The 26896-nt window shown below is 34.7% G+C and overlaps 1 protein-coding gene across 1 annotated transcript; it reads right to left on the reverse strand.

Moving 5' to 3' along the window:
• Window positions 1–248: 248 nt before the first annotated feature.
• On the reverse strand, window positions 249–18310 carry LOC110935583 (homeobox-leucine zipper protein ATHB-15). The gene is made up of 17 exons (XM_022177957.2): window positions 16584–18310; window positions 15138–15297; window positions 14073–14173; window positions 13886–13976; window positions 13038–13133; window positions 12838–12951; window positions 11721–11804; window positions 10744–10896; window positions 10588–10662; window positions 9423–9725; window positions 7500–7685; window positions 6506–6586; window positions 5552–5686; window positions 3944–4266; window positions 3285–3381; window positions 2160–2309; window positions 249–587 (listed from the first exon to the last, which is right to left on the reverse strand). The coding sequence occupies exons 1-17, from the start codon at window positions 16793–16795 to the stop codon at window positions 441–443; spliced, it is 2508 nt and encodes an 835-aa protein (XP_022033649.1). The 5' UTR covers window positions 16796–18310; the 3' UTR covers window positions 249–440.
• Between the last annotated feature and the right edge of the window lie 8586 nt (window positions 18311–26896).

Below are 26896 nucleotides of genomic sequence, written 5' to 3' on the forward strand. Positions count from 1 at the left end.
TGCGATATTGATGTAACTCGGCCAGTATTTTATATGCGTAGTAAATTAATCTAAAAACGTTAAACTACTTAAAAAAAATGTGAACGAAGTACCAAACCGTATAGAACCTACATAACCCATGCTAGTCTGATCTGGTCCAGTCGGTTGCCATTCGGACCGACCCCTAATTTCCATAACGAAAAACACATGGTAAACATAAAAAGGACATCCAACCCAATCTACATATGAGATGTATCAAAACCATAACATTAAACGAACCACAAACGCGTGTCAACCGAAATAAATAGCATAGCTACTAGGAACAACACAAGATCCGGCGCAAGTACTACATACAATAATAGTAATAAATAGCAGTAGGGTTTACCGGTTTATACATCAAACCACAAGAGAATCCATCCAAACATAGTGGAATCTTTAAATTCAAAATAACTTACTATTCATCAAACAAACGACCAGTTGATGAACATGAAGCAAATACAGTGAGGGTTTTCTTCGTCGTTCAGTACTTTCCACGCCACGGCTCTTTCATAGGAAACGGGTCGCCCCATGCTAGATGAGCATACTCCTCCTTGAAGGCATGCAAAACCCTGCCACCAAATGCAAAATGTTTACGACTTATATTTGTACCTTGTAGAGGTTGTAGTTTCGACCCGTTTGCTTGAAAACAGGTCGATTTGGGTTATGTTTTATTTTGAACGGGTCAATTGATTAGGAGAAGAATATTGATAATAAGGGAACAAATGAAACGGGTCGAAAATCACCAATGTGTGTTATTAATGCATAAAAAATATTGAAACGAATTACTCAAGGAATAGATTTTATCATCGTAACGATATTTCGTAATTATACCTTGTACCCTATGCAGTTATAGCGGTCCAAAATCGAATAGCGGTCAAGGTCCGCTATAGGATATATAGGCTATAGCGGTGATATAGCAGTAATTTTTATACCATGCATAATTTATGTATTTTTATATATATAAATATATCTTTGAAAAATATTAATAGTAATATCAAAATTCATGGTAATATCATTCCATTATCAAAAATCTGTTGCAAATCTAACATAATTTAATAATTAACACAATCAAACACCTACCTGCGTTACTGTGTTGCCTCATTCTACTGCGTTACTGCTATAACCGCTATATAGGTTTCCAAATAGCGGCCAAATAGCGGTATTTAGCGTCGCTAATAGCGGAACCGCTATTTGGACCGCTACACACCCTGAGGTCCGCTAACCGCTATAGCACCGCTATTGACTGCTTAGTTTATACCAACAAGAAACGAAACGGGTAGAATAGGTTATAGATCCCCCAAAGTAAATTTTTAATGTATACAAGTTACTAAATGGGTCTATTTAAAAAACTAGACTATTATCGTAGTAAAATGATTTGGTGATCATATTTAATAAAATATTATTTAAGGATAAATACAATTTCGACCCATTTAGTTTTAAAGTGAGTCGAATTGGGTTATCTTTTGTCTCTAGCAAGTCTAATGGATATAACAAAAAATTAGATAAAATAGAAATAAGACGAAACAGTCGAAAACCCCACAAAGTGTAGGTTTAACACGTACAACTTAGTAAATCATTAATAAAAAGTTAAAAGTTGGACAAAAAGTGTTTCGGGTCAACAACATGACGCATTTCGACTTCACCAAAAGCTTACCATTTTTGAGCCATAACTCAACTCATCTAAATCCACCTAGCGCCCATCATGCCCCCCTCTAGTTGTACGAGCATAGTTGTCGACAGCGAATAGCGACAAATAGCGACAAGGCATGGCTAGGCTACGTAGCGAATAGCGACAAATAGCGACGGCTATTTTATAAATAGTGATTACACTAGAAAAAGAATTTTGAAAATTTTTATATGTACATTACATCAAAATACCCTTGTATATATGCTATTTTACATGTATATTTAACAAAAACCTATAAATCTACCTATTTTATAGCTATAACCCTTTATAACATTAAAAAAAATTAAAAAAAAATAACTGTCAGCTAAATTCAATAGCCATCGCTATGAACCAAATAGCGACAGTAGGTCGCGTCGCTATAAATCGGGCTATAGCGACCGCTATGGTCGCAATTAAAAACTATGTGTACGAGTCATTAAAAAGTATAAATAACTCAAGAAAACGTTCGGCAAACCTGTTGCATTATCTGTGCAAATTCTGCGAAAAGACCTTTTCGCCCATGCTCATCGAGAACTTTTTCCAAACTTATGTCTTGAAGTGCAACCAATGTCGTCTCAAGCATATCTAGCCCAGCCTGGTTAGCAAACGTGAACACTGGCAATGCCTACACAAAAAAAAAAAAAAAAAAAAAAAAAAAAAAAATTGTATGAGCATAAACGATTCGAGATTAATTTTCTAAATAGTAATTTACTTTGCACTAGGGCTGCAAATGAACTGAACGTTCAGCGAGCAATTCATGAACCGTTCGGCAGGAAGTTCTTTTGTGTTCACTCGTTAGGGGTGAGCAAGTTTAGGTCCGGACCGAAAATAACCGAGAACCGAACCGAAAATATACCTAACCCAACCCGAACCCAAGTACCTAGGTATTTAGATCGGTTCTAATTTTTCATATAAAATAGGGTCAGGTCGGGTCGGTTCTCGGTTATTTTCATGGTGTAACCCGACTTGGACCTATGGACCGGAACCGACCCTATATTTAGGGTAGTGAATCGGTTCTGTATTTTATGTTTGATCGGTTCTCGGGTCGGGTAATGGTCGGGTCGGGTTTTTCCTTTTGCTTCGTTTAATAAATTTACGAGCATGAACAATAAATTCCGTTCGTTTAGTTAAATGAACGAACATGAACAGAGGCCATGTTTGTTCATTTATGTTCGTGAACGTTCTGTGACGTGTTCATTATGTTCGTTTGTGTTTGATAGTTCAATAGGGTTTTGAATTTATATATTGTATTTAAAATAATTCAAAATTCTCACTGATAAAATATTTAATAAATGTTGCTGTATTGTATATTACATATTTACATGCCTTATAATATACGTTCGTATGCGTTCGTTTGTGTTCATGAACGTTTTTTGCGTTCGTTTGTGTCTGTTGCCAAAATTAACGAACGAACACGAACATGTTCATTTCCTTAATGAATGAACACGAACAAAAAATCTCGTTAGGTAAGTGTTCATGAAAAGTTCGTGAATACAATAATTTCCTTAACGTTCATTCGGTTCGTTTGAAGCCCTACTTTGCACGGTACAAAATAGAATTATATAAAAAAAATTCGTAACGGCTTGTATAAAAAATTGACCTTAAGAGAGCAGCACATGATTGCATCCGAGTGGCTCCAAAGCGATTTCAAAACGTTTTCGCTTCCAGATTTAAGCAGCTCCACACCCAAGTAACAACTACAACAATATCAAAAATAATTAATAAAAACCGACAACTTATTATAAAAAAAAAAAAAAAAAAAAAAAAAAAGAGCAAACTGCCATTTTGGTCCCTGAGGTTTGGTTACTTTTGCCACTTTAGTCCAAAACTCAAACCTTTTGCATCTGGGTCCCTGTGGTTTCAGTTTTATTGCCATTTTGGTCCAAAAATGAAATCAGGTCATACTTGTCTTATAAAATCCTGCAATTTTGTCATTTTCCTCAGGGGCAAATTTCCTCAGGGGCAAATGAGGTCATATTTGTCTTATAAAATATGGTATTTATTTATAAAAAAGAAATGATCGTTTTGCCCCTGTGGTAAATGACAAAATAACAAGATTTTATAAGACAAATATGACCTGATTTCATTTTTGGACCAAAATGGCAATAAAACTGAAACCACAGGGACCCAGATGCAAAAAGTTTGAGTTTTGGACTAAAGTGGCAAAATTGACCAAACCACAGGGACCAAAATGGCAGTTTACTCAAAAAAAAAAAGTAAAAATTTGTTGCATAAAATGGAACCGTTGATATTTTTTACCTGTAGCTGCGGGAAATCCATCGAGCCAGAATATGTGCTTCAGGGGTGCCTAATGGTGCATGAAGGGGACCGTTATGGTTCATGTTAGGAGATAAAGCCGATGCAACCCTTTGAACCGAAGATATAATGGACCGGACATATTGACGGGCTATAGTTGCAACGGTTTCTTGCATGTGACTCTCGCATGCAAATTCAAACGCGATTGTCATCACGGATCTTGCAGTGCCACTAGCAACATTATGGTTGCTTGAAAGTTTAGTCCCGGACCCACCGATTTCAAGAGCAGAAGCGAGATCGAGGGTGCGATTCGGAGTCGAACCATCCTGCGTTTTTACAAAATAAATAAGAACTTGGAATTTATGTTCTAACCCACTAATTATTTACGGATCAACCCAACCCAGGCCCATTTTAATGATGGTTGAGTTAATTACAGTTTTAGTCCCTGTGGTTTGTCAAAAATCACTATTTCAGTCCATTAGTTTAAAAATTGCGATTTCAGTCCCTGTGGTTTCACTTTCGTAACCATTTAAGTCCACCTTGTAACCATTTCAGTCCCTGTACTTAACAGAATAATGGATTGAAATGGTTACGAAAGCGAAACCACAGGGACTGAAATGGTTACGAAAGTGAAACCACAGGGACTGAAATCGCAATTTTTAAACTAATGGACTGAAATAGTGATTTTTGACAAACCACAGGGACTAAAACAGTAATTAACTCTTAATGGTTTTATCCACAAAAAAAAATTGTTTCGGCCCTTTAATGCGAAGAACGCCTTAAATTATTTTAAGCTCCCACTATTCCGACACCCCTAAATCTTATTTTTCACACCCCTCCATCTATACGACCCGTATAGAGTTATACAGGTCGTATACGAGAATGTTGCACGCAAAAAGATGTTAGTGAATGTTTTTTTTCGCAATCTATACGAGCAGTATAACATTATACAACCCGTATAGAATGTTGTATGACCCATATAATGCTGTACGATCCAAACTTCATATAATCTTATACGACCCGTATAACTTGTTATGCGACCCAATATTTTCTCCATCTGTACGAGCCATATAGCAGCCGTATAGCATTATACGACCAAGTATTTGTCAAGTCGGATTATTCTATACGGATTGAATAACCCTATACGGAGCTATACGAGGGTGTGAAAATAAGATTTTGGGGTGTGGCTTTATTAACACCCTTATTTTATTAAAATAAATTTAAATTACTACGATAATAAATTAATAATAATTTCTGTAATTGCATTTAAAGTTTTGGTTATTTATAAAAATGGACAAAAGGATGTGACTACACTCTGCCGGTCAACTCAACCTCCCCATGATGCCACCTGGCAACATGGGAATATTTTTATAAATTTATGGTAATATTAATTTGTCCTAGACAAATTTATTAAAAAAAATTAACATTATTACAAATAGCTATATTTCTGTAATAATGTTAACGCGTTAACTAAATAAGTAAATATACAAATGGACAAATAATCCATTTATGGATCATCCCATCCGGATCCAATCAAATTACAATTTTAACCCGCCACCCAACGTGTCTGGCCCACTCAAGTTTCCACCATTAGGTAACATGAATACTAACCTTAGTTGGATCAAGAGGAATGATACGAAAACCAGAAGGCAAAAGAGGTGCGTCGTCAGCGAAAGAAGCGTCGATGGGGGCGAATATGAGTTCGGCACACATGCCAACGGCGTTCTCATCCATTCCATTGCATAGCTTTTATTTAATTAAGTTACAAAAGAAGTGTTAGATCTTGTTCGTGAGCATAAAACTACATAGAAAAGTGCCAATTGCACAAAACATGACCTTGGTTATAAAAGAAAAGGATTAAGAAACTTATAAAATAAGAGGCCAGTTATTGTACAAATTGCCTTAACGTACGTTGCGTACGAGATGCAGTATCAACATGCAATTTTTTTTTTTTGAACATGCGATTTTGGTTTTTTTTAACATGCGAACTTTTTTTTTTTTTTTTGATAACATGCGATCTTTGGTTTTTTACAACATACGAGATTTCCTTTCCGGGGTTCAGTGGCGAAGCTTGAGATTTCTGACCGAGGGGGCGGAAGTCACCGGACCTAAAAATTTCTATAAAACCGGGGGTCGAAAACGTGTATACCCAAAAATTTCTATACGAAAACTACATACTCTCCACTACTGAGCAAAAAGTTCGGGGGGTCGGCCGCCCCCTCCCGCCCTTAAAAGCTTCGCCCATGCCGAACTTGCCATAGCGACGTTTAAGGCATTTTGCCATTTTGTACAATACAATTTTTCTATAAAATAATGAGATTATTTAGAGGAAGCCACCCTAGTGTCTTGTTTCATTTATACCAATTTTGACCAAAAACACGTCGAATGACCACCATACATTAATAATACTAGTCATTTCAACTTTCAAGGGCATTTTGGTCAATTTATTCCAGATTTAATTAAAACAAAACACATTTTTCTAATCCAATGGAAGGTTGATGAAATTTTATTAGCATTTTATGCAATTACCACTATAGAAAAATAAAATTACGAAAGAAAACATACTTGCAGGAGAAACATATCTCTCGGTATTAAGGATTCTTCGGGACAATGCCCAACACCCTCCATCTTAATAACCTCCAACAACTAAACAACACCAAAAAACTCATAATTAAACAAACATTTTAATTTAAAATCAATCATTAATGTATACATAAATTGGAAATGTAGATAATACTTTTGGGTAACTAAAATACTTTTGGAAAGCGTATAAATGGAAGCTTAGTTTTATTTTCAAGAAAATACTTTCAAAATACAAATTTTAGAAACGACCTAATTTTATAACCAACCCTTAAAACGTGACGGGGTTTGTTTCGTTTGATTATAAACTTATAACATAGGCCCTTAAACATCAATTCTACTATATCTTAAAACACAAAGTCTACTGTATCTTAAAACACAAAGTCGGTGGGTGACCCACCGGCTTTGTCTTTTCCCCCTACACTTTTATAATATTGCCTTTCAAGTCCCTCAGCTTTGCTACCCCCTAAACTTTTACAATATTTCATTTCAAGCTTCTCGGCTTTGCTACAGCCCCTCCACTTTTGGAGTAATCAATTTTAGTCCCCCACGGGCTTTGCCTTACCCCTAAACTTTTACAATTTTGCATTTCAAGTCCTCAGCTTTGCTACCTCTCCTAAACTTTCACAATATTTCATTTGAAGCCCCTCAGCTTTGCTACGGCCCCTCCACTTTTGGAGTAATCATTTTTAGTCCCTTACTAACTTTACTATTCTTCTACTTTAACAATTGACATTTTTAACCCCTAGCTTTTTACTAATTTCTATATTACTTAAAGTACAAAGTTGGTGAAACCACCACTCTTTGACTTTCAAAATTTTCACTTTTAGCTTATAGTTTTGTAATTCATATTTTTTTCATATAGAATTTTCCTTTTTTTTACTCTCTACTTTTGTAACTTGCATTTTTTACCTATATATATACACACACACACAACAATATTGACTGTATCAATAAATGGGCAGTGATATCAACTTGCCTCTTCATGCTCAACCATGTGGGCCAGGGGAAGAATCACTTGACCTCCGAAACTACCAATTCGCGCCCCCGGTAGGCTACATGGACCGAGTTTAACAGCGGCAGCCGAATAAGCATCCATATTGTTATCCGCCCATTCTGAACGGTGTTCCCTTAAAAACCGAAGCAAGAGAGCCGGAGGAACATTCTAGATATAGCAAAAAAAAAACACAGAAAAATTAGCATAAAAAATGAAAATATTGCAGCTAAACAAAAATATCAGTGCCAAATAGCATTTTCGACATGTTTACTTACAAATTGCGGTAAAACATATTATAGATTCATAAAGAAACGGGTCAAAAGGCGCCCAAAATTTTTTTATACGAATCCTACTATATCAGTTAATCGATCTACTCAAAAAGTTGGGATATTATTGAAAGGTTTATTACCGATTTTAGCAACCAGCCTTATTTTAACTGATTCTACTCACGAGCTACCGAGCTCGGCTCGAAAAAAGCTCGAACAAGCCGAGCTTAAACGAGCTCGAGCCTGAGCCCAAGCCTAAAAAACAAGCTCGTTTAGTAAACGAGCCCGAGCTTGGCTTACCGTTAGCCGTCTCGCGAGCCAAAAGGAGCCTGCTTTTTATATTATATTTTTTATTAATAATTAAATATATATTTAAATTAATAATAATTATTATTTATAAAGTGATAACTAGATTATATATAAAATAATAATTTTAATTAAGATACATTAGTTAATGAATAATAAACGAGCCGAGTCCGAGCTTTAGAAACAAAGCTCAAATCGGGCTGAACTCAAGTTTTCATAAGTTAAAATAGCTCGAGCTCGGGCTGGGCTGTAATACAAACTTAAGGAAGGATTTTTCGATATATACTAAAAATTACTCATCAAATGTCACATCGGATGCCACGTGGCATATACACAAAAATGACAATAAGATAATACGTCAACCTAATTTCTAAACTGTTAAGAGTAAATTACAAAAATCGTCCTTTATGTATGTCACTTATTGCAAACTGTATCCTTTATCTTCAATAATTACAGAAAACGTACTCGATGTTTACAAACTCTTGCAAGTTATGTCCTTTAGCCCTAACTCAGTTAATTTTTTGTGGTTAAATATGACCAAATGGACCCCACATGAGGGTATTTTGGTCATTTTACTCTCATGTCGTGTCCATTTGTCCAGATTTAACCACAAAAATACCGTCATGTGGGGTCCATTTGGTTAGATTTAACCACAAAAATTAACTGAGTTAGGGCTAAAGGATATAACTTGCAAGGATTTGCAAACATCCAGTACGTTTTCTGTAATTATTAAAGACAAAGGACCCAATGTACAATAAGTGACATACATAAAGGACTATTTTTGTAATTTACTCAACTGTTAATTAATTAAAGGAAAAATTACAAGTTTTGTACTTTATCTTTATACCACTTTTCAGACGGTGTCCTTTTTAACGAATGTTGACAGGCGGTGTCCTTTACTAGGTATTTTGTTGCAAGTTTAGTCCTTTACACCCAACCCAGTTAAAAAACCCTGTTAATTGTTGACAGACGGTGTCCTTTACTAGGTATTTTGTTGCAAGTTTAGTCCTTTACCTAGGTATTTTGTTGCAAGTTTAGTCCTTTACACCCAACAATTAACAGGATTTTTTAACTGGGTTAGGTGTAAAGGACTAAACTTGCAACAAAATACCTAGTAAAGGACACCGCCTGTCAACATTCGTTAAAAAGGACACCGCCTAAAAAGTGGTATAAAGATAAAGGACAAAACTTGTAATTTTTCCTTAATTAAATGGTAACTTGTTTTCTACTTTAGGCATTAATTAAACCCAACTGGAACCGTTTCCTTTCGACCCGTACCAAACAAAAATACCCGTTTTGACCTGAACCCATTTCGTCACCTCTAACGTCTAACCTGTAAAAGCATTGATGCTTTCGCGCACAAGACGGCATTACTAACTGACGGGTACCCGTTTGCAATAGGTAAGTTCAATCCCATAAGCTTTTCGGGTGAAGAGTTAACGAGAATGGTGACATCATCAACTCCGTCGTTTGCCATTAATGACCACCCCTCATCGTTAAACCCGTTTAGAGCCTCGTTAAAACCCCTGCTTAACCTCTGGCTAAGTGCCCTTAATGCTGCGGGTCTTCGGCCCCAACTATTCGGGGCACCCGATTGTGAAAGTTCGAGAGCAATTTGCCTTAGTTGACGTAACGCCTATCAATGTACAGAATATTAATTCCAAATTATGAAGTTACAAATGAAATAATATAGAGCCATTTAAAGATGCACAAAAAAACCGGTTCCGGACCCGACCCAACACTCGGGTACAGACCGTCAAAACCGAAACCCGAACCGGCCAAAACTCGAATGTACCCGGAACTAGAGGTGTACAAATCGGTTTTTTTTTTTCAAAAATCGGTTTCGGTTATTAACCGAACCGGTTTTTTCACCCAAAACGAAAACCGGTTTTTTTATAACCGGTTTCGGTTACTAACCGGTTTTTCAAGTCCAAAACAATAACCGGTGTAACCGGTTAGGACCGGTTTTTAACCGGTTTTTCCCCAAAAAAAACGGTTTTTTTCCGGTTTTAACCGGTTTTTTTAAAACCGGTTTCGGTTATTAACCGGTTTTTCAGATCAAGATTAGTAACAGGTCACAAACCGGCGGTTCGGTTATAAAACCGGTCTGGTTATAAAAAAACCGGTTCGGTTTTTTTTCCCGGTTTCGGTTCTAAAACCGGTTTTTTTGTACACCTCTACCCGGAACCGGTTCCTACTCTACCCGGTTCTTTATTTGTTGACCAAACCCGGACCCAGTTCCGGGTTCTAAAAAACCCGCCGGTTTGCGCATCTGTAGCCGCATTCACCGAGTCTAGGTCTGCTTTTCTCATCTTGTTCTAAACGGGTTGTTCGGGTTCGAAACTTTTCAGCTGCATTTGAAAACCAAACCGAATTCGTATTCGAAATCTTAACCGAATTCCGTTCAAACGGTTAGGGTTGTTCAACGCGCACGTACACGCATTATTGATTTCGAGTTGGTCGTTTGAAAATCAACAATTCAAAAACCGTTACATTACCATCATTGTAGTTTTTTGAGCAAGCATGGTTGACGATTCATATAACGGGCGCAAGACTTCTGGGACACTCCACGCCTAAATATTAAAACAAATAACTAATATTTAAAAAATAGCGCAAATCGACACGTTATAATATATATTGAACAAAATTTTTACCTCTAAATTCATATGATCGACAATATGAATTATCGAACCACCTTCACAGGGTCTAATTAAGTAACCACTAGACAGCATTTCGGCTCGTACAAAGTTTGGAACTGACGGTATGCTTGGACCATTTTGGGTGTTGTTTAGTGATCTTTCACAAACCTAACCACATAACAAGAAATTAAACCCTCACAATATACTTCTTATCTATGCAGTTAATGCGGTAAAATATCGGATATCGGTCAAGGACCGATATTTGAGATATAGGTTATCTCAGTGAAATATCTATGGGATATCGGTGGTTTTAATATCATGCAGAATTTATATATATATATATAATTTTATATATATATATATATAGGGGATGGATCATGAGAAAACTAGTTTAAATAAGAAAACCAAAAAACTAACTAAAAAAGCCTAAAAAACATACCAAAAAAAAAATTACAAATTTTTATAAAAAAATCGCTAGTTTTTATACATGGAAAAAAATTTTCAAAAAAAAAAAATTTTGTTGTATTGCACATGTGCACTATTATGGATATAGTGCACATGTGTAGTACACATATAATGCACATGTGCAGTACAACAAATTTTTTTTTTTAATTTTTTTATATACAAAAAATAAGAGATTTTTTTATAAAAAATTGTAAAAAAAAAAATTGGTATGTTTTTTAGCTTTTTTTTAGGCTTTTTTAGTTAGTTTTCTAGTTTTCTCATTTAGATGTAGTTTTCTCATGATCCTCTCCCTATATATATATATATATATATATATATATATAGCAATTTAACACCAACAATTCAGCGATATATCGGTAATATCAGTCAAATATGGGTGATATGTCAGTTATATCGGTTAGTATCGTCGATAATATCGGTACCGATATTTTACATGGGGTCCGATAACCGATATATAACCTATATTAATTACATAAATACTTATGAAGAAAATTAGAAATTACAAACGAAAAAGAATAAAAATGTACCACTAAACTGCCATCTTCCGTCACAGAAGTATAGCGTAACAACAAGAAGTCGCGAGCAGTAGCCAAAGTTGTAGGAGCAAAAAGCTAGAAAATTAACAGAGCAGCTTAGATCAACAAAGCATAAAAACAGCCGGGTCCGTAAGGGGTTGAGATGGATAATTTTGTGAGTCAAAGCGGGTTGACCCGAAACACTTTATTTACGAAAGAATCAGAAATTTTAAAAGGAGTAAAATGCCATTTTCGTCCCTAAGGTTTGGCGAGTATTGCGACTTTCGTTCAAATGTTTGTTTTTCCGCATCTGGATCCAAAAGTTTTGAAATGTTGCCATTTTCGTCCGACTCGTTAACTCCATCCATTTTTCTCGGTTAAATTAGGAGTATTTTCGGCTTTTATGTTAACTTAAAGGGCAATTCGGTCTTTTTCACTTTATGTACAAGCATTTAGCATAATGTGTGTGGTAGTTTTTATACCGAATTACCCTTTAAGTTAACACAAAAGACGAAAATACCCCTGACTTAACGAAGAAAAAAGGATGGAGTTAACGAGCCAGATGAAAATGGCAAGATTTCAAACCTTTTGGATCCAGATGCGGAAGAACAAACCTTTGGACAAAAGTCGCAAGACTGGCCAAACCTCAAGGACGAAAATGGCATTTTACTCTTTTAAAAATAACTAGCGGGTCCCTGTGGTTTCAATTTTGTTGCCATTTTCAACCAAAATCACAATATGGTCAGATTTTTCAGTTAACATACAGTTTTTTTTTTTTTTGTCTTTTTCCTCATTTTAATGAAGGGCAAAATGGTCTTTTAACGTTTTATTATAAGAAACTAAAAAATTTAACCATTTTGCCCTTCATTAAAAGGGAGGAAAAAGACAAAAAAACTGAATGTTAAATGAAAAATCTGACTAGATTTTGCTTTTGGATGAAAATGGCAACAAAATTGAAACCACAGGGACCCAGATTCAAAAAGTTTGAGTTTTGGACTAAAGTGGCAAAAGTGACCAAACCCCAGGGACCATTTTGGTAGTTCACTCTAAAAAATATAAGTTTTGCTATTTTTTTGGGATCAAGATTAACGCCTTAATTATCTATGATAAAATCTTAAAAAGGTTTTACCTGCATGTATAGGATCTCAATGGTTCCACCATTGGCGGTAGGTAGCACGTTGAGGATATCAACAGCTCGGCAATCACGAAACCACGAGGGGCGATCCTTGAGGATTTCCACAACCTAAGACACGAAAGTCAAAGTCAAAAGGACCACATCTTTGCTTAACAGCCGTAAACTTAACGTAAGTATGAGATGATATTACGAACCCGTGTAGGCTCGAGAGCAACCAAACCACATGCTCGTGCTGCCACTCCAGTGCAACCATGAGAAATAGCAACGATTCCAATGGAATCCGGACCAGGCTGGAAGTCAACATAGACAACAAAAAAGTCAAAATTACAGCAACAAAAAATAGTTAGAAGTCACTGCAAAATTATGCATACTACAAATAGGCTATTTTGTCTCGTCAACCAACTTTGGCCCCTCAACTTAGGCATTAACCAACTTTAGCCCCTCAACTTTAATAATGACATGTTTAGCCTCTCAACTTTGGTAATGACATGTTTAGCCCCTTAACTAAAACAATAAACAACTTTAGCCCCTCAACTTTAATGATAACATGTTTAGCCCCTCAACTTTAATAATGACATGTTTAGCCTCTCAACTTTGGTAATGACATGTTTAACCCCTTAACTAAAACAACTTTAGTCCCTCGACTTTAATAATAAACAACTTTAGCCCCTCAACTTTAATAATAACATATTTAGCCCCTCATCTTTAATAATAAACAACTTTATCCCTTCAACTTTAATAATGACATGTTTAGCCCCTTAACTAAAACAACTTTAGCCCCTCAACTTTAATGACATGTTTAGTCCTTCCCTTAACTAAAACATCAAACAACTTTAACTCTGGCAATTTACTTATTTTTATCTACTTTTCGAACCCGTTGAGGAGTGCAGGTGGTAACCCACTAGTATATTACAAAAACGAATATCATTGTTCAATTTGAAAAACAGTATAGACCAAGAATATAAGGTTTCAGATTGACCTTTCGGTTTCACTATGAGTTAACTAAAATGGTGGAATTAAGCATATAACGTCGCAAAATTACCTTCATTCCAGGCATTTGGACCCACTCAATAGCGGTTCCGGTTGCCTTCGAAAGAAACTCTGCTAAAGTTTCTTCTGCAATGGACAAAAGTCTGCATAACATAACGATAAATATATAAATATAAATATTGATAAAGTTAACATCTGTTGCTGAATAATAATGAAGCATGAATTAATCTTTGACTAACCCTGCAGGACTAGCATCCCGTGGAGGGTGTTGAGGTGTCAATCGGTGTTGACCATTTGTCACAGCCGATTCACAGCTAGTGTCTTTAGTAGAAAGTGCAGTCTGCAATATCAAAACAGCGACACGTTAGCGACAAATAATATAGATATACACTTGCATGATAAATTAAAAAATATAATTGGCTACAATTGAAGATATGTTTAAGTGATTTTACTTGCATATCAAGAATCACTTTTCTTACTTCAACTTCTTATATGTTTCTACAAATCTAGTTTTTTTTTTTTGAAGAGATTGTAATAACTAATAATCACTTTTGATGTTTTTGAATAGGGCTGCAAATGAACTGAACATTCAGCGAATAGTTCGTGACTCGTTATGCGGGAAGTTCTTATGTGTTTGTTCGTTTAATAAATGAACGAACACAAACACGAAATTTCATTCGTTTAGTTAAATGAACGAACATGAACAAAGGTTGCGTTCGTTCATTTATGTTCATGAACGTTGGGTAACTTGTTCATTTATGTTTAGTATTAATAGTTCATTAGGGTTTTTTTATTTTTATACATTATTTATATATACCACAAAATTCACACTAATAAAATATTTAATAAATACTAGTGTATCATATATTTAATCTAATAATTAATATATGTTCGTTTCTATTCATGAACGCTTGTTTTTGTCCGTCTCTGTATGAACGCTTGTTTTTGTCCGTTTGTGTTCGTATGCATTCGTTTGTGTTCGTTACCTAAAACTAATGAATGAACACGAACACGTTCATTTCCTTAACAAACGAACACGAACATGAAATCTCATTCGGGAAGTGTTCATGAAACCTTCGTGAACACATTTATTTCCTTACCGCGGTTCGTTTGCAGCCCTAGTTTTGAATGTTTGGCAAATGTCGGCTATTAAAGTAGATAATAGATAAAAACAGTGGTATATAAATAAATTTACTCTACAATTTGATAATCAATTTTGGTGCATCTAGTATCAAACTAATTATACAGAACTAATTAATTGAGATCCTAACACGATCACAAAAAATAAAAAATAAAAAACTCACATTTTGAGTATGCTGCCGAAAGTAGCCATTTTCGTACACAAGGTGTGACACTTGTTTTTGCAATCTATCATTTTCTTCCATTAAAAGCTTGTTCATGGCTGACAGCTTTCGGTTCACAGTTTGAAGGCGTGAAGCTTCTTTTCTCTGTTTTTCTCGACATCTAAACATTAAAAATAACAATCTTTTTTTATTACTTTTTTTCTAAAAAATAAGCACAAATTAAACTAACAAGAGACAAAAATGTAAACCCATAACACTGTATCCATATCACAACAAGCATATTACATAAAAAATAATATTTGTAATTACATAACACCTTTTATAGACTACAACAAACATATCACACACACAAAAAAAAAAAAAAAAAAAAAAAAAAAAACTTTTTAATACTTATTTATTGTAGAACAGGTAAAAGAAACAGAATTTGACCAAATAAGGTAATACAATGATAACCCAAAAACATATTTTTAACATCTTTGTAAATATTTAAAAAGGAAAGGGCCAAACTTTGAACTAACAAGCAACTATGATGAACACCCGTAACACTTTTTATAGATTACAACAAACATATAACAAATAGATATTCGGTATTAATTTTTTTCTTTGTAGAACAATGAAATTTTCAAGATAAAGACCATATATTTTAATCTGTTTGATAATGAAACAATGAACGGAATCAAAGATTGATTAACAAGCCACTAATCGGAACCCACAACGCAGTTCCAAAATCACAACAAACATTGCAAAAAAGATACGATCTTTTTATATCTTTCGATTACAGAACAGCGATTGAAAAACAAACGACTAAATTTGAAACCTGCCACATATCAATCACAACAACCATTTCACAAAGAGAGATAATTTTTGATATTTCGATTGAAAAAACACAACATACATCAAAGAATACACAAAAATGAGAATCTTTTATATTATAGAACACTGGGAAAAACAAAACTTGAATAACAAGGAATTACAACTGAAACCCGCATCACATATTTATAAAAATAAAACCTTAACATTTCACATATAAAGAACAATCTTTTTTTTTTTTTTTGTACAAATGTTTATGTATCATTAAAAAAACAAATGGGTTTATAATAATTTACATCGAGATAGTTGGTAAACGGGCTACAAGCTGTGCCAAAGATTGAACTAACATTAAACTACAATCACTACCCACAACACATCTCAAATTACAACAAACATTTCACCCAAAAAAAGACATTTTTTTACTCTTTTCAGCACAACAATGAATTAAAAAAAAAAAAAAAAAAAAAAAACACTTCACAAACAAAAATATGTTCAGTAACAGAACAATGAAAAGAATCAAGCATTGAACTAACAAAAAGCTATAAGCAAACCCCACAGCACATATAACAAATCACTACATTTAAAAAACACCAAGAAACAAAAAAAATGTACGATTCTATCGATATCAATGCGCACCTTCGATTCTGGAACCAAACTTTAATCTGTTTAGGCTCGATGTTCGACAAAATCGGGCATTCTCGAATGAGCTGTTGACGTCGAAGAGAACTCGGTTTCGGACATTCATGATAAAGTCTTTCGAGTGCTTCAACCTGCTCAGGTGTGTAGCGAACATATTTCCCGTTATCCATTATCGCCCCTTTACCATCCTTGCAGGCCATTGCCATCATCACTCAAAACCGAAGAAAAAAAACAGTCTTTTTTCACCTTTTGATCTCTTTTTCCACTAAAACCTCTCAAACCAGCTGATTAACTCACAACCCACTAATAATAACACGTTCCGACTTGAAATAATACTAGAAATTGCTAAAAACTAATAACTTGAACCCATTTTGTTGGCATGTTTACAAGATCAAGAACAAGTATTTCACCAAACCCTTCTTTTTTTCTTGCAAATCACACCCTTTTCTTAGCTTTCTGTTCTGATGCTCTCAAACCCTAAAAGATAAACACTAGAAAACACTAAAAACACAATCTTTTTTCACCTTTTTATCTCTTTTTTTCACTAAAACCTCTCAAACCAGCCGAAAAACCCGAAACCCACTAATTATAACACATACCCACTTGAAATTAACACTAAAAACACAATCTTTTTCCACTTTTTGATCTTTTTTTTCACTAAAACCTCTTAAACCAGCCAATAAACCCGAAACCCACTAATTATAACAAATACCCACTTGAAATTAACACTAAAAACACAATCTTTTTCCACTTTTTGATCTCTTTTTTAACTAAAACCTCTCAAACCAGCTATTAAACCCAAAACCCACTAATTATAACACATACCCACTTGAAATTAACACTAAAAACACAATCTTTTTACACTTTTTGATCTCTTTTTTCACTAAAACCTCTCAAACCAGCTATTAAACCCAAAACCCACTAATTATAACAAATACCCACTTGAAATTAACACTAAAAACACAATCTTTTTCCACTTTTTGATCTCTTTTTTCACTAAAACCTCTCAAACCAGCTATTAAACCCAAAACCCACTAATTATAACAAATACCCACTTGAAATTAAACTAAAAATAACAAAATAAACCTACTTTTTTAGCATGTTTACAAGATCAAGACCAAATATTTCACCAAACCCTTCTTTTTTTCTTGCAAAACACACCCTTTTCAGAGCTTTCAACTGTAACAATTTCAAACCCTAAAGAAAAAACTAAAAACACAAAGATCTGCATCTCAACCTAGGTGGCTCCAAACAACCCTAACCTCTGAACCCAATGGATTTCTTGAATCTTAGCAAATAAAGATTGCATCTTGCAACAGAACATGATGTGCTATGAAGTTTTTAGGGTTCTAAAAAGAGGAAAGTGAGTAGGGTAAAGAGTCTTTAAAGACTGTTTGGATTTGTTGTTACCTCATTTGCTGTTTTCCATCAATGTCAAAGCTCAAAACAGTTGCTTAGCTACTGTATCAATATCTATGATGTCAAGAATATAATAAAGTTTGAATCTTTATGGGTCTTTCTTTGGTTTGTTTAGTGTTTACCATACCCTCCATCCCTGTTGTTAATAGCCCTTGGTTTTTGGTAAATTTACAGAAATGCCATTTTGGTGATTTGGGTGGTGAAAGGGGGTTAAGAGATGGGTGGCAGGTGATGTAAATAAGGTGAAAAAGAGGGGTGAAAGATCAAGATAAGGCGGGAAGTAGGAGAGGTTCATGAAAATAGGAGAAAGATAGGAAAGAAGACATCATGATGATGGTTTTGCATGCGGCCTTGATTTTACTTTCTTTTAAAATTTTGGAACCTTTTTATCTGTCTTTTATTAATATTTTATTCAGTTTAAATTTTCAAAAACTTTTTCCTTTTTTTTATTTGTTTATTTGTTTGATAAATGACTACCATGTGTTTTGACTCCACAATCCCACGAAATTTGTTGAGGGTGGTTGTCTTTGTGTGAAACCATTTTACCAATTAAGCAATGTTTTGATTAAAGAGGTAGTAGATGGTGTTAACGATTGCGGTTTAAGAGTAAAGTAGTATAACTAATAGAGAACATTAACGGTTTTCTGTTAGCATTGCTTTGGTTTCATTTGTTTTGTTTGGTTTGATGAAAATTGTTCGGCTTATTTGTGTTAGACCATTAACTCATAGCCGAACAAGTCGATTATGTGTTCAAGACATTGGCTTTAAGCATCTAAGCTAGTTGGATAAGACGTAATAAGATGAAAAATATCGGAAGAGTAGAAAAATGTGAGGATTTAATAACAAGCGCTTCAATTTATTGATTTATTATGACCCCTGAATTAGCTAATATTATTACCAGGGGCAGGCCTACTATGGTCCATAGGGTGGTGGGTGGCCACCTTAAAAAAATTAGTGTATTATTTAGAAAAAAATCTTGATTGCACCCTTAGAAAATAGATCCTGGGTCCACCACTGATTATAACTTTTATTCTTATGTTGTTTTTATCAGTTACGAAATATCTTTTTTTTTTCTAAACTGATATAAAGTTCACTTTACGAAACTTGATGCTTGACAAAACCTTCTATTAAACGATAGTGTGTCTTTACACGAATTACTCCATACACCAAAGCTACTATTTTTACGATTGTACCCTAGTGGAAAAGTAATAGTATAAGACCATGCGTAATGGTTAAACACTATAATGCCCCCACCATGGGGCGTTTTGCGCCATGTGGCGTCCTAGTCAGCAAGGGGGCATTATAGCAAAAGTGGTGTAGTGGGTATAACGCCCCCATAATGCCCCATTCAATCCTTAAAAAAAAAAAAAAAAAAAACAAAGTTATTTCTTATTGGTGGGTCAAACATAAGTCAAACCTCCAACCAAGCAAAATGGCGTTTTAATAATCACGCCGGGAGGATTTTTTTTCAAAAAAAACGCCCCAAAACGCCCCATGTAATGGGGGTTTGGGCGTTTTTGGGCGTTATAATGCAATTTTTTTTAAAAAAAACGCCCCACTACGGGCAGTCTAAGCGTGTTAGGGTGTAGGGAGTGGTTAGACACTTGAGAGTGGCAAACTAAAAAATCAACCAATGAGAGTGTGTCATGTCAATCAGTCAAAAGTGTTTAAACTTTGGTGAAAGATGTTGGCAATGGTTTAGACACTTGGTGAAGTGGTAAACTATTTTTAAAAAAAAATGTGTGATTGGTTGAGATAGGAATGGACCCCACCTCACAATACCCTCTCTCTCATATCCTCCTTCCACGCGTCGGCATACCATCACCGCACAAACCCATCAAAATCGGCAAACATGTTGTTGGCGGTGGTTTACCGCGTCGGTAAACATGTTGCCGATCACCACTCCTCCGTATGCCCTTAGACTATACAAGAGAAATGTTTAAAAAAATACATACAGAAAGAGAAGAAAAGGGAAGAAACGCCATTATGTTTGAAAGAACTAATACGATATACATGTTATATACATTTGAGAAATGTATGTATCTTACATATGTCAACATATGATAATCAACAATTAACCGATTAGATAGTCGTGAGACACTCACATGGATAGGGTCACTTGGTCTCCTTAGTATATAAATAAAAAAATATCAATCTCCTTAGTATATAAATAAAAAAATATCAATATCATATTTTTATCACAATTAACTCAATTATAAAGTTAAGGGGCCAAGGGAAAGTAAAGCCAACAATATGTCACATCCAATTTTAATTCAATGTTTTTGTTTTATATTATTTTAATTAATAACTAGTTATAAAAATTATAGATAACAGTTTGAATATTAAATTTAAAACTAATTTACTTGTAACCAAATATTGTATATGTAGGTTTTACACGAGTTAATAACATTTAAACTACATAGTAAATCAAGTTATAATAAACGTTGATAAAGAAGAAGAATATCATCTTAGTTAATTGTAAAAGCTTTATTTATTAAGTTATAATTTACACTTAGCTTTTTTATTTTGTTAAATCCTTATACGACTAAACGTCGATATGGAAGAGAGACAAGAGGGAGAGGTGAAACGCTAATCAATCAGACCGTTTTTGACAAAGTAAAAACTTTAGGGACAGTTTTCTCAATTTGGCGCCGACTTTTATCTTTAAGATATAGTAAATTCCTAGATATTTTACATAAATATACCACAATTTGCATCTTATATGATTTCAATCCTCTTTTAAACAAAATCCTCAACCTCTTTTAGTTGTAAACTGTCACACCCCGACCACGTAAAACAGCAAAATGTGGCGGAAACGTCGGGGAGTGTTGTAACAGAATTATTGTTTCACAACCATGGCATAAAAATTTATATTTTATTTATCAAACAAACGAGTTTCATTGTCTTAAACAAAAGACACAAAAGTAGGTCACATAAATTTAAACTAAGTCTATCTTCATTTTAAGTCTCTAAGGCACAGGTCCACCCTAGTGTCACGATCAACATCCTAAGCAACAACTCCTGAAAACACATGTGAAAATAGGTACGTCAGCATAAAAATGCCTGTGAGTAACATAGGTTTTGTGAAAATAAGATTCATGACTTAAGTTTAAGAAAATGTTGAATAAAAGTTAGTCATGAACCTTGTAAAAATGTTTTGTTTTGTAAATCATTTGAAAAGCGATAAAAATGATATGTATAAATAGAGAATAATGTATGGTTAAATGAATGACCAAGTAAAATAGGTTGTATAAAATAAAATGTTTTGTAAAACAAAGTCTTGTGAAAAATATGTTATTTGCTTAAAATGTATAAGTCCAAACTAAATGATTTAAGTAACGCTACGACATGTAATATAATACAAGCACTTATATATAGGAAGTACCAGCGGCGTATCCACCATGCTTGTATCATACCACACACGTCCCGTTACTTAAGTTACTCAAACAAACCACCAAAGTATAATGTCCATGTTTAGTCCAATCATTCAATGTTCATGTATAAACCAATGTCAAATGTTTAAAAGTCCAAAAATGTAGTCATGTATGTGTAACAAATGTTTGTATGTTAAGTAAAATGTATTCACTTAAACCAAATGTAAAAATGTACAAAACAAGGTATTTTGAGAATATCAAAAAGTTATGTTTTGCAAAGTAAAAGCATGTTTTAAATGATACAAACATTTATGTGGTAAGTTAACGCATACATTCAAGCCTTGAGACGGACGGATAACCCTAAGTAAAGGTTATCAAAAGAAATGTTTTCGGATTCAGTCATTCCTTTCATCTAAACAAACCTAGGATGTCAGGAACGAGATTTGTCAAGTCCTATGGTACCACTACCTACTACCGAGCGGCATGATCAGTGTTAATGAATGTAATTTAGTCCCGTTAAACAAACCAAATGATATACCAAATGTAAGCATGTTTTATGAAAATAATGTACCTAGTATGCTAAGTAAACATACAAGGTAGAGATGTAAAACAATGTGTCCATATGTTACTAGAACATATGCAACAGAGATGCAATGTAAAACAATGTACTAAGTATGCTAAGTAAACATACAAAGCAGAAAAGTCATGTAAATCAATGTGCTAGCATGCTCAGTCAACATACATAGCAAAAGAAAATGTAATGTAAAACAATGTGCTAGTATGCTCAGTCAACATACATAGCAAAAGAAAATGTAATGTAAATCAATGTGCTAGCATGTCAAGTTAACATACATAGCAAAACATAATGAAATCATGTACTAATAGTGTACTAAGGAACATAGCAAGCATATGATGTGAAAACAAGAAAGCACGAAAGTAACAAGTAGGCACATGTGTTTCACCCCAAAATGTTTGGAAAACAGTAAAAGAGGGGTCTATGTACTCACTTGAGATTGCTCAATAGACTTTAGATATCCACCAAGCAAGCTAGAAGATCACGGATTCAAACGGCACCTAATATAGGCATCTATATTAATAAACGGACCTATCGGAGGATCGGGTAGTACGAGGGTTCGTAAACCAAATGAGTGTGGGAACCCATGTAATATGGTTTGACAAAGCCTACATACTAAAACGAAACTTATCCTAAGTGCTTCTGACCCGCTACGACCCGTTTGGATAGCTTATGCTACTTTAACGTGCCATTCGCGTAAAACGCGTTTGGACCGCCTAACTAGCCCTATGACAAGCAAGATATTCCTTAACATCTACAATATTGTTGTCAAATCAGTTTATATGTAAAAAATTATGTTACATAGGTTTAAAATGGATTTTGGCGTGAAAAGGGTATTTTGGTAATTTTCCTAAGGCATAGGAACTACTTATCATACAACTACTTAAACGACGTGACCATAAGGTATAACCTCGGAAGGTTATTCCCTAAACAACTATGGTCACCTAAAGTGTTTGGTCGGATCCTAAAGATCGACCAAATGGCTCAGGTTCGAAAGCATAAGCGATGGTTTAGATCGCTTACCTTTACGACCCTAGACAAGCACAATTCTAAAAGCGACGAGCTAAACATGCTAGATCATGTTTAGTAAAGTTTAGAAAACAGGTTTGGTATTAAAACAAGCGGTTTTAATACCCTAGAGTAGTTTGGTTACAAAATACGCGAGAAAACGCATTTTGGCCGAAACTACGACTCGTCACTGAGCCTAGATAACGTGGTAATCAGTAGGTATAGTCACTAGGGATTATAACCATCGTGATTACGCTCACATTATGAAGTTCAAACGAACTTCACGTTGACCATAAACTGGTCAATGCAGAAAGTCAAACACAGTTTGACTTTAACGCTAAAACGAATGAAAAACGCGAAAGAATACTTACAGAAGGTCCCCGCAAGATTTGACCCGATTCGCTCTCAGGTAGGAAGCATATACTTCCACTTAGAAAGCTTTGAATCCGATCAAATGTGAGGGATGAATGAAATGGGGTTGGGTTTATATAGGCATGGCACAACCGTTAGGATCGTTCGTCGAGAAACGTGCTTTGATCTAGGCCGTCCATGTGTACCCCTAGTTTTGCAAAACCATTAGAGCCCATAGATTCAGCCCATGGTTTGAGAAAAACCATTTGCAATGGGTTTTTGGGTGATAAACAGTTGTAAACAGCTGTTTGCAACAAAATTGCATATCAGACATGCTCTTGCGGGCCGCCTAAGGTTTTATGGGGGCTTACGCGGGCCGCCTGAGCCTTCTGTTCTGCAAACAAGTTTGAAAAATGACAGTTTCAGTCCCTGTTGGTGTTTAAAGCCATTTCTGACATGTTTAAAGCCCGTTAAGCCAACTTCGACTATTATCGTACTAAATGGGTCTATTTAAAAAACTAGACTATTATCGTAGTAAAATGATTTGGTGATCATATTTAATAAAATATTATTTAAGGATAAATACAATTTCGACCCATTTAGTTTTAAAGTGAGTCGAATTGGGTTATCTTTTGTCTCTAGCAAGTCTAATGGATATAACAAAAAATTAGATAAAATAGAAATAAGACGAAACAGTCGAAAACCCCACAAAGTGTAGGTTTAACACGTACAACTTAGTAAATCATTAATAAAAAGTTAAAAGTTGGACAAAAAGTGTTTCGGGTCAACAACATGACGCATTTCGACTTCACCAAAAGCTTACCATTTTTGAGCCATAACTCAACTCATCTAAATCCACCTAGCGCCCATCATGCCCCCCTCTAGTTGTACGAGCATAGTTGTCGACAGCGAATAGCGACAAATAGCGACAAGGCATGGCTAGGCTACGTAGCGAATAGCGACAAATAGCGACGGCTATTTTATAAATAGTGATTACACTAGAAAAAGAATTTTGAAAATTTTTATATGTACATTACATCAAAATACCCTTGTATATATGCTATTTTACATGTATATTTAACAAAAACCTATAAATCTACCTATTTTATAGCTATAACCCTTTATAACATTAAAAAAAATTAAAAAAAAATAACTGTCAGCTAAATTCAATAGCCATCGCTATGAACCAAATAGCGACAGTAGGTCGCGTCGCTATAAATCGGGCTATAGCGACCGCTATGGTCGCAATTAAAAACTATGTGTACGAGTCATTAAAAAGTATAAATAACTCAAGAAAACGTTCGGCAAACCTGTTGCATTATCTGTGCAAATTCTGCGAAAAGACCTTTTCGCCCATGCTCATCGAGAACTTTTTCCAAACTTATGTCTTGAAGTGCAACCAATGTCGTCTCAAGCATATCTAGCCCAGCCTGGTTAGCAAACGTGAACACTGGCAATGCCTACACAAAAAAAAAAAAAAAAAAAAAAAAAAAAAAATTGTATGAGCATAAACGATTCGAGATTAATTTTCTAAATAGTAATTTACTTTGCACTAGGGCTGCAAATGAACTGAACGTTCAGCGAGCAATTCATGAACCGTTCGGCAGGAAGTTCTTTTGTGTTCACTCGTTAGGGGTGAGCAAGTTTAGGTCCGGACCGAAAAAAATCTTGATTGCACCCTTAGAAAATAGATCCTGGGTCCACCACTGATTATAACTTTTATTCTTATGTTGTTTTTATCAGTTACGAAATATCTTTTTTTTTTCTAAACTGATATAAAGTTCACTTTACGAAACTTGATGCTTGACAAAACCTTCTATTAAACGATAGTGTGTCTTTACACGAATTACTCCATACACCAAAGCTACTATTTTTACGATTGTACCCTAGTGGAAAAGTAATAGTATAAGACCATGCGTAATGGTTAAACACTATAATGCCCCCACCATGGGGCGTTTTGCGCCATGTGGCGTCCTAGTCAGCAAGGGGGCATTATAGCAAAAGTGGTGTAGTGGGTATAACGCCCCCATAATGCCCCATTCAATCCTTAAAAAAAAAAAAAAAAAAAACAAAGTTATTTCTTATTGGTGGGTCAAACATAAGTCAAACCTCCAACCAAGCAAAATGGCGTTTTAATAATCACGCCGGGAGGATTTTTTTTCAAAAAAAAACGCCCCAAAACGCCCCATGTAATGGGGGTTTGGGCGTTTTTGGGCGTTATAATGCAATTTTTTTTAAAAAAAACGCCCCACTACGGGCAGTCTAAGCGTGTTAGGGTGTAGGGAGTGGTTAGACACTTGAGAGTGGCAAACTAAAAAATCAACCAATGAGAGTGTGTCATGTCAATCAGTCAAAAGTGTTTAAACTTTGGTGAAAGATGTTGGCAATGGTTTAGACACTTGGTGAAGTGGTAAACTATTTTTAAAAAAAAATGTGTGATTGGTTGAGATAGGAATGGACCCCACCTCACAATACCCTCTCTCTCATATCCTCCTTCCACGCGTCGGCATACCATCACCGCACAAACCCATCAAAATCGGCAAACATGTTGTTGGCGGTGGTTTACCGCGTCGGTAAACATGTTGCCGATCACCACTCCTCCGTATGCCCTTAGACTATACAAGAGAAATGTTTAAAAAAATACATACAGAAAGAGAAGAAAAGGGAAGAAACGCCATTATGTTTGAAAGAACTAATACGATATACATGTTATATACATTTGAGAAATGTATGTATCTTACATATGTCAACATATGATAATCAACAATTAACCGATTAGATAGTCGTGAGACACTCACATGGATAGGGTCACTTGGTCTCCTTAGTATATAAATAAAAAAATATCAATCTCCTTAGTATATAAATAAAAAAAATATCAATATCATATTTTTATCACAATTAACTCAATTATAAAGTTAAGGGGCCAAGGGAAAGTAAAGCCAACAATATGTCACATCCAATTTTAATTCAATGTTTTTGTTTTATATTATTTTAATTAATAACTAGTTATAAAAATTATAGATAACAGTTTGAATATTAAATTTAAAACTAATTTACTTGTAACCAAATATTGTATATGTAGGTTTTACACGAGTTAATAACATTTAAACTACATAGTAAATCAAGTTATAATAAACGTTGATAAAGAAGAAGAATATCATCTTAGTTAATTGTAAAAGCTTTATTTATTAAGTTATAATTTACACTTAGCTTTTTTATTTTGTTAAATCCTTATACGACTAAACGTCGATATGGAAGAGAGACAAGAGGGAGAGGTGAAACGCTAATCAATCAGACCGTTTTTGACAAAGTAAAAACTTTAGGGACAGTTTTCTCAATTTGGCGCCGACTTTTATCTTTAAGATATAGTAAATTCCTAGATATTTTACATAAATATACCACAATTTGCATCTTATATGATTTCAATCCTCTTTTAAACAAAATCCTCAACCTCTTTTAGTTGTAAACTGTCACACCCCGACCACGTAAAACAGCAAAATGTGGCGGAAACGTCGGGGAGTGTTGTAACAGAATTATTGTTTCACAACCATGGCATAAAAATTTATATTTTATTTATCAAACAA

Source organism: Helianthus annuus, chromosome 4 (assembly GCF_002127325.2).
Source record: "Helianthus annuus cultivar XRQ/B chromosome 4, HanXRQr2.0-SUNRISE, whole genome shotgun sequence".
NCBI classification, from domain to species: Eukaryota; Viridiplantae; Streptophyta; class Magnoliopsida; order Asterales; family Asteraceae; genus Helianthus; species Helianthus annuus.